The sequence below is a fragment of the Puntigrus tetrazona genome, chromosome 1 (assembly GCF_018831695.1).
Source record: "Puntigrus tetrazona isolate hp1 chromosome 1, ASM1883169v1, whole genome shotgun sequence".
Lineage (NCBI taxonomy): Eukaryota > Metazoa > Chordata > Actinopteri > Cypriniformes > Cyprinidae > Puntigrus > Puntigrus tetrazona.
This window is the reverse complement of record NC_056699.1, coordinates 27,987,393-27,999,006: the sequence shown is the minus strand read 5'-3', so window position 1 is coordinate 27,999,006 and position 11,614 is coordinate 27,987,393. Positions and strand designations below refer to the sequence as shown.

The 11,614-nt window shown below is 39.8% G+C and overlaps 1 protein-coding gene across 1 annotated transcript; it reads left to right on the top strand.

Moving 5' to 3' along the window:
- The first annotated feature begins 1,364 nt into the window (after window positions 1–1,364).
- Window positions 1,365–2,596, top strand: LOC122352890 (sialic acid-binding Ig-like lectin 5). Its single transcript, XM_043250640.1, has 4 exons — window positions 1,365–1,417; window positions 1,500–1,850; window positions 1,922–2,170; window positions 2,264–2,596. Exons 1-4 carry the CDS (start codon window positions 1,378–1,380, stop codon window positions 2,593–2,595), a joined length of 972 nt encoding a protein of 323 aa, XP_043106575.1. The 5' UTR covers window positions 1,365–1,377; the 3' UTR covers window position 2,596.
- The last annotated feature ends 9,018 nt before the right edge of the window (window positions 2,597–11,614 follow it).

Below are 11,614 nucleotides of genomic sequence, written 5' to 3'. Positions count from 1 at the left end.
TCTTAACATTTTAAATCTGCGATAAAATTAGCATCAACTGTCTCAAAAATGTTTATTCTTACACTCAAACAACATTTAAAGCATTTACTTCAGGTTTGTCCAATCGATGCCTGTGTGGGGTCCTAAATGTGCCTCTCAGGACTGTTTTTATAACAGCAGCTGCAGTGATGCTATGACTTTAACAACTTCTGATTGGCTTTTTTGCTTAGGAGGCGGGACTTCTATTACTAGAGCTGCCACAATGGCCCTGCGTCCTAATATGCGTACTATCCACCCTATCTGCCCTAAATAGCTTACTAAATAGTATGCATTTGCGATACTTGGCCATGTATTTAGGCCTCAAGCTTCACTCTGACTTCCTCTTCCTGAGTGTGATGTTTATCAGCGTCACATGACCACAGCGTCCACAAACGAGTGATGCTGCGTACAGACGTACAGACACTATCTAGATTCTTCATCAGTGTCTTGTAAGTATCTCTGAGTTTTAGCAAATGCACAGTTATGAATAAAGTTGGTTATTGAGGCAGTTATTTTCTCTTAAGTTCTCTTAGGTTCCTCGTTATTGTTATTTGTATGCAACTGATTAATACGGTTACACCCCCAAAGCTTCTGCTTTCTTAGCTCTGTAGCTGAGGTGTGAAAATCATGCTAAATATAATGTGTTAATCATGTGACATTTAGAGCACAAAATTAACAGTGTCAGTTTCATCCTGATCATTTATACTGCTTTGACTGGTGATGAAATGGGTAAGACGATTTTATATTTATTTTCGCAAATATCTTACGCGTTGGAGATTGGTTGCGGCTAGTTGTCACACGGCTGTATCTCAGTAAAATGCCTCGATCAAAATCCTTATTATTCTGTTACAGAAAGACATAGTAACTGAAGATTGAAAAATTCTACTGCATTCTCGGGGCAAGGGTTGGGGCAATGTGTCGCAAAACTGTGTTCAGTTCATTTTTCTGCTGAGCAATAGCAGTGATGATATTCATTAGACTTTTATACTCAAGACTTAAAATTGTGCATCTGCACAGAAAGAGTTTTAAATAAACCTTAGATGTAAAGTACTATGGGTGTGATAGCTGGGGCTAGTGTTTGGGTGTGAGTGTGTGTGTGTGTGTGTGTGTGTGCAGTATATGTATATATATTTGTACACACTGCTACTAAGGTGTGATAACTGGGGCTAGTGTGTGTGTGTACATAAATTATATTTCTAAATAAAATTAAGAGCTTTTGTTTTGCCAGCATTTTTGACGCTCCGTAATACAGAAGTAGAAACTAAAGAAAAAAATATATTTTTCTGTGAAAATTAAACTGTATTGTTTTTATATGTCATTTTTTAAATTGTGTTTCATTCTATGCTGATTCCAGTCAGAATGGTTTTTCTTCTCCTGATCTTTCTGATTGTGATCCACAGTGAGTGCCTGCAACAAAAATGCTTAACACTACGTTCTCCTTATGCGCAAGCTGCTGCTTAATTCAGTGTGATTTTATTTAGGGGGTTACAGTCAGAAGGAGAATGTGAGATACAGTCCTCCACACATCTGTGCACTAAAGAACTCATCAGTGATAATCAACTGCAATTTTACGTACCCTCCTGAACGTTCTATCATGAAAACGTTCTGGACCAAAACAAAAAATAGGAATACTGATAACGAGTTTCCAGATCTGTCTGAGGACCCTGAATACAGTCAGAGGCTTCAGTATCTGGGAGATAAACAGAAGAACTGCACCATGAGACTGAGTCATGTGACACAGAAAGATGAACACAAGTACTATTTCAGATTCATCACTGATAAAGCCAATGTGAAATGGCTTGGTGAACCAGGAGTGACTCTTACTGTTTTAGGTGACTCTGATGAGGTTTCTCTCTTCTTGAATAATAATCAGTGTATGATATAATGTGTGTGTTGTGTTCAGATCTTCAGGTGGAGTCTCCTGAGAGAGTGACAGAGGGAGATTCAGTCCGTCTGACATGTAAAAGCAGCTGCGCTCTGACTGACAGAGCAACATTCATCTGGTACAGAAACTCACAGCCATTAACTGAGAGAAGAGACAGAAACAATATACTCCTGCTGCAGTCAGTCAGAAGAGAGGATGCAGGCAGATATAGCTGTGCTCTACAGGAACACACTTACATCTCTCCTGAGGTTCATCTCAATGTCGTGTGTGAGTACAGATTCTAAAATGTGTTTTTTAATTTGTTTGATTTTATGTCTGTTCATATTCATAACTATACTCTTTATTTATTGTCTATTTAAGACCCACCCAGGAACGTCTCTGTGTTCATGAATGGATCTGGTGAAATAGTGGAGGGAGATTCAGTGACTCTGATCTGCAGCAGTGATTCAAACCCACCTGCAGAAATCAGCTGGATTAAAGGAGGAACAACTGTAGGATCTGGAAGAATCTACAACATCTCAAAGATCAGATCTGATCACAGAGAAGAATACAAGTGCAAGTCCAGAAATGAACATGGAGAGAAATACTCTGAAGCTGTGACTTTAAACATCATGTGTGAGTTAGTGAGTTCAGTAACTATCACATTAAATTATTTTTTTTATATGATTGTTAGTGATATTTGCCTATTTTAGATCCTCCCAGGAACATCTCTGTCTCCATCATTCAGTCTGTTTATTTCTGGGAAAGTGATTCATTGATCTGCAGCAGTGATTCAAACCCACCTGCTCTGAACTTCTTCTGGTTTAAGGAGAATCAAAGCTCATCTGTTGGATCTGGACAGAGTTTCAGTGCACTACAGAGTGGACGCTTCTACTGTGAGGCTCACAATCAACACGGATCTCAGAGATCAGACGCTGTTTCTGTCACTGTTAAAGGTAGAGCAGCTTGTTTACTTACATGACTCTTTCTGAAGCAAATCAAATGAATCTGTTCAGATGTTTTACTCTCTTGTCTCTGTTGTAGGACGTCCGGTGATACTGTATATATCCATCGGAGGGGTTTGTGGAGCTGCAGTTATCATCATACTGCTGATTTTGTACGATATATATGTGTGGTATAGTGTGTGTAAATGAGTGAGAATTCACATTAATAGCTCCTAGGTATTGCTTAAGGATGTCTGAGGCTTACATTATAACTGAGAAAACATTCCCATTGCTAAACGTAGCCTGAGGCAATGAGAACAAGCAATGTTTTTACTATGATTGACTGTTCATCAAAAAGAAGTCATATGCTCCTAGAATGGCTCGGGGTGAGTAAAATATGGTGTAATTTTCATTTTTGGGTCAACTATTCTTTTACGAAGAACGATTCTGATGACATGGAATTAAACCTAAATAGCAGTCAGCTCTAGATGAAATTTGTTTGTTTGTGCAGCAACACAAACCTTTGTCAAATCAGGCTCCAGGATTCAGAGAAACGGTGTTCCCCAGAGCATAGTGAACACAATGTGACTCAACCTATCACAAGGGGACCGTGTTTCATCACGTCCCAGCCCATCCTATAGAGAAATGTCATTTGTTTAAAGTCATAGCTTCTGATTGGCTGCAATTGTGTTTTTACAGATGGATTAAAAACAGAAATAATGCACAGAATGCTCAGGTGAGAAAAAATTGTTATCAGTAGTTTACTGACCAGGTAATTCTGCATGTTGTTTAAACAAATTACTTATTTTCTCTATTCTTTTCTTTTAGACAAAGATAAATCATGACGGCCCGCACAAAGCTTGCAATGTTGAAATGACTGATCCTGTGTATGAGAATGTAAGTATTCCGGCTGAGGATTTCCTATAAAACACTAAACATCAGCTTTGGTCAAAAAGAAATTAAACGCTCTTTAATGTCAGCATATAAGTCTGTGGATATTTAAATAAAACAGTGCTGAATATACTTTGTCTCTTCGTTCATAAAGGCTCCTCGTCATGGCTCTAATGTTCATAAACCTGATCTGGACTCATCTGTGTATGAAAATATTCCAGTAAGTAGAACACCTACTACATAGAGATAAAACACAATCTAGTAGCCTTATTAATGACTAATGTTATCATTATTTGAATATTTCTCTATTAACATTTCCACTTTCTTTTTTTTATTAAGAAGAAGAAGAAGAGGATGTAGTGTTTTGGACTCACAGAAACATTTTACAGCTTTTACAAGTTTACCAATATTGAGAAGAGCATCATTATATGGCTGAAGTTATTTGTGGATCATATGGGTTAAAAATAGCAGTTAAGGGTTAATGAATTGTAAAAAAATATGTAATCGCTTTGCTCTCTTGTGTTGTTCTTTTGGGACATATGTTGTTGACGTCTGGTTGGAATAAAATAAGAAACAGCTCGGTTAGCCACAAGTCATCATCAGAGTGACGGTGATGTATAATGATGAGATTAAACACTTCATTTTCAGTTAAAGGCAATACATTATTGAATTCAGAGATATTATTATAGCCCAGTTTCGCTAAAATAGAATCTTTGCTAGAACTTGGGAGAAACTAGACTCAGTTGAGGGCCTCTGACCAGACCAGTTTTAAAGAAGTAAACTAATAGTACATTTGAATAAACTTCTTTTTGTAAGAGAAATCGTTTGAACTTTGTGTCTGTCATTATCATTACAGATAGAACAGATAGACAGCATCATTTCGTTCAATGCTATCTTTCACGGCAACCTTGCTTCTATTTTGCTTTTTCTGGCAGATCTTTACAGATTATTCACTCACAATGTACAGCCGTTTATTCATTTCAGCCGTTTTCCGAACGCAGCTGTGCACCTGACCAGTTTAAACAGTTTAGAAGGGGTTAAACTACACTCTCTTTAGCCTCTATTCAACTGATAAAAACACCCATGGTTCAAATAAACACAGTGGGTTTTGTGTCAATCAAATGTAAATATCTGGGAAAGAAGCAGCATGTTTATCAATATACTACCCTTATAACAACCATTCATAATACATAAATAAAAACTTTAAAGTTGGATATAAATACTGATCTCTGGCATCAAAACCGATCAAATCACCTCTGTGATTGTAACTGTTGTATACAACTTATATTAACTTTTGAGGAATACATTGATCAAATTTTGGAAGGCCATAGGGTCAAACCCTGAACTGGACTAGATCCAAAAAGCATCAGTGTGAACACAAAGTGGTCTGAGACAGTATTACTGCTATCACTATCTTCTTTCAGGAACAGTAGGGCCTTTCATACCACTTTAGTTGTACTAGGAAAATTTGTCACTAATTATTTCCCAGTACCATTTAACCAACATGAACAAGAGTAGGATTGAGAACGCTGTGATGGGAGCTGTGTTTCTGTTGTGTATCGTGGGTTTCAAAATATGGGTTTGAAATGCCGACTTATTCAATCAGGGAATTAGGGTTACATGCGTAACTGAGAAGTTCCCTGTCTGTCAGTCAATACGACTTATGTTGTGACGACAGACTGGTGTCCATATGGAACACACCACAACCTGAACCTTGCATATAGCACTACAAAAGGCCAGGCATGTCAGGCAAATGCTATGCAAGATCGTAAACTTCCCTCGCTGACCTTGGCACCCGCATGGACCAACAGTGAGTACATTGGTGCTGGATAGGCCAAACCGTAGTTCCTAAGATATATAAGGGATTTTGACCTTCAAGTCCTTCGACCTTTCCGGGGCAAAGCGTACCAATATCGGGTTCTTCCATTTGGCCTTGCTCTCTCACCCTGGACGTTTCTGAAGTGTGCCTGCACGCTTTCTCCCGATTGCTCTGCTTCCTGGAGTCCTGGAGGAAGTGTGTTGGGACATGGTAAGCCTACTTCTTGTAGCGCCATTCTGGCCAGGCCTGGTATGGTTCTCGGACCTGAGGGCCCTCCTAGATGGGTCTCCGTGAGACATTCCAGTCATGAGGGATCTCCTCTCATAGGCAGGGGGCACCATTGTGCACCCTCGCCTGGAGTTGTGGAGGCTGTGGGTGTGGCCTCTGAGGGGGCACAGCTCATAACCTCAAGTCTTTCAACCAAGGTTGTAGAGACCATCTTCTAGTCGAGAACTCCATCCACGAGGAAACTATATGCCCTGAAGTGGAAGCTTTTCACTTCATGGTGTAGAGGCTGCCATCTCAATCCAGTTAACTGCCCCATTGGTACAGCGCTTCCTACAGGCGAAATTCTCCACCGAACTCTCCTACACTACCCAAAAGGTGGCATGTTTCCTCTGCGGTGCACTGAGGTTGAGACCAACTTGTCCCAACTTGGGATCTGGCTGTGGTGTTAGAGGCCATTTGAGTGTGAAAACACCCACAGACATCAGTTCGCACCATAACGGTGATACAGCAGCAGCATTTTTCACACCTAGCTCAGTACAGAGAAAACTATATTCAGACTTACGATGCATTACAGGACAAGACAACTGACAGAATAAAAGCTCTCAAAAGTTCTCAATAAACAACTTCAGATGAATCAATCATTCATTAGTATGCATCAGAAAGTTGTTTATTTATTTCAGTAACTGATCAATATAAATCTGGGAATTAATTGAAGGTTTAAAAATTCAAAGCATATTGCGATTTGGTAACGTTATTGAAAACAAAACATGAACATAAACATAAACTTTCTCTCATTTCAGATTTCATTGGCCTTTAATGTACTGCTAAAATGCTTCTTCTGGTTTATCAGCACTATCTGAGGTGTCAAAATGATGATATTAAAATAGATACTGTTAATCATGTGACATTTAGGGTGTGAAAACACTACTGCTGGTTGCTGTTATCATCTTTGATCATTTTTGTAGCACTGTCACAGTTCATGAGTGTTGGTGAAATCGATAAGTAGGCTACTTGATTTTACTTGATTTTACTTGATTTTTCTAAATAATACATCTAGAGGACGTAATTGCAGACGTCAAATAGATGTCTCCTAGATGTACGTGTGTTCTCAGGGTAGACTGCTGCCCCAGTTTCCCCAACGTGAAGGAAACGGGAGTGCAGCGGGTCGTCCTCAGGCCTTTACTGGTAGTCAAAACAGTCCACCATTTCAGACGATCTTGAAACGCACAGCTTTTAAAGTTTGACCAACTTCACAGAAGCACAGATACTCCACCCATTCAAGCAAATTGAAAGTGAAAGTAAAGGGTTGTTGAGGAGCTACCACCACACCATATGCAGTGCTGCATGAAAGTTTGTGACTTTTACCCCTTTTTTTCATACTCAGCGTAAGAAGAGGATTTGGACACAAAGCTAACATTTTACAAACTGATTTGTTAGAAGACCTGAATGACTGTCCTGATGTCCTTTGATGGTAACAAAGAGTTAAAAAAGGGTGTAATCATCATCAATGTTCATCAACAAACTTACTAATTAGCACATTATCGGGAAAGGCGATTTGCAAAGATTCGTTAAAGGAGTTGGCTGTTCAGATATGTGTTCAATATGTGTTCAGATGAGTCATAATTGTTCTGCATTGCTTTGAACGCGTCCTGAATGAAGTCTGCTCTCGCGCAAGATATTAACTCCACAACGCAAGCAACTGCAGTGATTTTTTTTTTTGAGAATGCTTACATTCTGATATTATTATGCATAATATTATTCGCTGATAATGTAAATGCTAATGTGCTTCTCTTTCTACAATAAAAGTCATCAGTCCTTGCGTCACAATGCGTCCCTGGCTACCGACGAATGTAACAATGTACAGTTTAAAGTGAAAATAAGTCATTCTACATTATATAAAATACCACCTGGTGCTGAATGACCTCACTTGTGAGTTACTAACATAAATATATATATATATATATATATTTAAAATGAAGTATTATATATATATAATATTACTTTTAAAATGAAGCTTTCGCTCCTGCTCTATAAGGTTGCTGCTTGAGCTTAAACAATATCTGCAAAGTTACAGCAAGTTAAATTGCAAACGGAGACATTGTTTTTTAAAACGACGGGTAAGACTGTGGTCCTCCTCAGGTCTGTTAAATCACTAACCCAGAAAGCCCGCCTGCACTGCTTTAAAGAGGAAGAAAATAGATGTGAAGCGCGAGACTTTATTCTGAGATTTCTAATGAATTCACGAAATGTTCTACAGCAGTGTTTTTTTCATCGCATAATCAAAGCATATTAAAAGTTCTAAATATGAGACAACGACAAAGACACAAAAAACGCAGCATTAGAAGTCAGTTTAAGATTTGCATAAAGGTTTAAAGCGGTTCACTGGCCTCTTATCAGCACACAAAAGAGGAAGAGAAACTGTGCAAAACTGAAATTTTTCATCTTAAAAGCTCCCATAAAACTCAATGAATTTTTAAAAAAGCATTTCTTCCCTATGAAGGAACTCACTATCTGTGGACAGTCCTGTCTGAGGAATGAAAAGCTCCACTGCATATGAACGTCGCTTTGAAAATATGAAAAACGTTGCATCTTGTTCTCCCATCTCTTTTCACTTCCTCTTTTTTTCTTATTTTCTTGTGTTATAAAAAGTACTCTTCCAGTTAATTTAATCAGTGTTGGTCTCGAAGCAGAAACTGAGGGTAAAATGTACTTGAAAAGGGAAGATAAAGCGTTGTCCTCAAGAGAAATCGTCTTATGATTGTAAATTTCCGTTTCGCTGTATTGCTTCAACCTTAAAGACGGTAAGAAAACGTCTATGTTTGTAGTTTATTCATACGAATTTGGAAAGAAAATTAAGAAATGTCATTGTCTGTATATGTTCACACTGCATTAGAAAATGCTCAGTTGTTGCATGGATAAAATTAAAATTCTAAAGATTTGCTAAAATGATTTCTGATGCATATATACTTGCTGCATGTTCTAGGACTTGTCACAATATATATTGCTTCCGCTTTGCTTCTATTAGTAAAAACACCTTCTAAATGATTACATAAATATAAAAATCATCACCATCAAAAAGGTTACTCTTTTAAGGTGTCTTTGTTACAATGTAATTATACATTTGAGCATTATTATTTATCTACATGTACTTACGACATGGTTAGGATTAGGATTACTTGCATCTAATTAAACATAATGTACTGTTAATTTAAAAGGATCCCCATTTTCCACATGTTGATATAATTCTCATTGGTAGTGTAAAACCTTTCTACCTTGTCAGAATCAATTTACGTTTTTAGTAACTTCATCTGATTTACGCAGCAAACATATTTTGCTCGTTATCATAAAAACCTACAGTAGAACTGAGCTGCTGTTGTTGATTCTATTGGGATGTCTACAGGAAGTCACAAGTTTATTTATGTTGTTCCTGTTGAAACCGTGTGTACGGACGTCGCTTCACATTACTAACAGATCACCGTCCACTTACCACCATGCTCTGATTCTCTGTTGAAGGAGATGGTGTCAGGAACCTATCAGAACCTATGGTCTGAGCTATGCGACTGTTCGGACGTCCTTGCTTACTGCTCCGCGCTTTGCTTCTTTTTATCTACTTTTATCTACTTTTTTCTGATTTTACTAAGTTTTAACTTCAGCATATAGCACAGTGCTCAAACAACACATATTTGGCAAAAACTTTCGGGACTGCAATAATAGCTACTACGAAGAACTAGATTATCTGCCTCCCGCTGCTAGCAGCTTACATTCCAGAGACGGGAAAACACAGCTTCCTATCGTCAACAAACAAGAAAGAAAATGCCTCTTCTGGAATCTACTTGCTGCACAAACTGCCACAGACTGCTACAAAGGATTGTGGCTCTTGAAACGAAGTTACTTGCTGGACTCCCAAAACAAGCAGATCACACAGCAGATCATCACGGACCCCTCAGCCCACAGCCGGTGAGTCCTGTGAATCAAATCAATCTTGACAGTATACAAATGTAGCGGATCAAGCTAAAGCTGACCAGCACACAAATCAGTGGCAAAGACAGGGAGCGAGACCCAAAGGCACTCGAGACATCAGACTGTCACGAGTATCTCATATTGCCGCTGTGGCATCATCTACCCCAGACATGGCCATGAGAAGGCTTGGAAAACTGGTATTTTACCACCCCTGTACAGCTCGAGAACAGATTTGAATCTTTAACGAATTTGGGTGAGGAATCCCCGAAAGTGACTGAGCAGGAGTCATATCAGCCAGTAGCTAACACCGCTACAAACAGGCGCTCAAGGTCGAGCAGACAGCGGCGTTCAGATCACAGAGCAGCCGAGCCCAGAACTCTGATAGTCGGAGACTCCATTATCAGAAACGTCAGGAGCAGAACGACAACTACATGCTGCTTTCCTCAAGCGACCGTCTCTGATGTAAACAAGGGACTTTGAAAACGTTCTAATGAAGCACAAGACTGCAAAACGAGTCATCATCCATGTGGGGAAGAATGACATTCGTAAGGAGCAATCAGAACTCCTGAAGAGGGACTTCAGTGAACTTATCGAAACACTTCAAAGAGTTGAAGTCCAGTCGTTCATCAGTGGACCACTCCCAGCAAGGGGAACAAACATGTTTTCACGGTTGCTTGGACTGAATACTTGGCTACCTGCAGTCAAAAAGGAGTCAACTTCATCGACAACTTCAATCTGTTCTGGGGACACAGACAACTGTTTAAACTGGATGGCCTTCACCCAAACAAACTTGGTGCGAGAGTGTTAAAGGACAACATCTATTTTTCACTCCGTCATCCATCAGCAGAGTGTGCCAGTCCACTCAACATGAATGGCACACACACACCTGGACAAAGTATGGATGACGACAGGACTTCATATCAGCCTCAGAGTCATCATCTGGTCGACACATCCCACAAGGACACTGAAAACACCACAGAGCCACAACAAGCACTGTTTGTGGACACTATCACGGTTGAGCCCTGCCCGCAGAGCCCATCACTGACACAATGTGACGCACAACAACGGCTCCAGGACTCAGAACCGAAGGACGACTCTCTGGTAATCAGCCAGGAAGCCAGGACAGCATAATTCTGCCACCGGAAACACCAATGCTCTGTTTACCAGAGACATTATCCCTCTCTCTCAAGCATCGCCACTTCTCAGCTTCTCACAAAAATGGAGGAACTGGTGGCTAAAACCAGACTCTCCCACTCCTTTGCTGCGAGCCCCAGTTATCAACTACAAAGCGGCGGGCACCACCACCTCCAAGGCCGCTGGGCCCAGCTCGCGCCCTCCTCCAGCGAGAGCTCTTCGGCCGCTGCGACAACGCCAGGCCATCCCTCCTCCATCTGCAGCTGGTAAAGCAAAAACAACTGATAACAGCTCTCAGTGATGTGTTTGGGTCCCCGCAACTACAGCAAAAACTTTCAGGGATGTTTAGAAAACAAGCGGGAACCCAGTGTGTCTCTCACTATCTCCGTCTTATTACAGGATAGAAAGTCTAAGGCCTTTTCAAGGCGTACAGCTGACAAATCTAATCTACGGCCCATTAGACAACAAACTCAGACTTCTATAGAAACAAAAAGTACTACCATCAAGCTAGCATTATTAAATGTTCGATCACTAAAAACAAATCATTTGTGATCAATGATTTAATAATTACAAACAATCTGGATTTTATGTTTCTAAATGAAACATGGCTTGAAGAAAGCTGCAGTGCAACAGTGCTCAATGAAACAGCCCTCCCAACTTCACTTATATGAATGTTTGCAGAGTTGACAAGAGAGGGGGTGGGGTTACTGCTCTCTTTAAAGATGTCTTTCAGTGCAGACAAGTGTCATTTGGTCA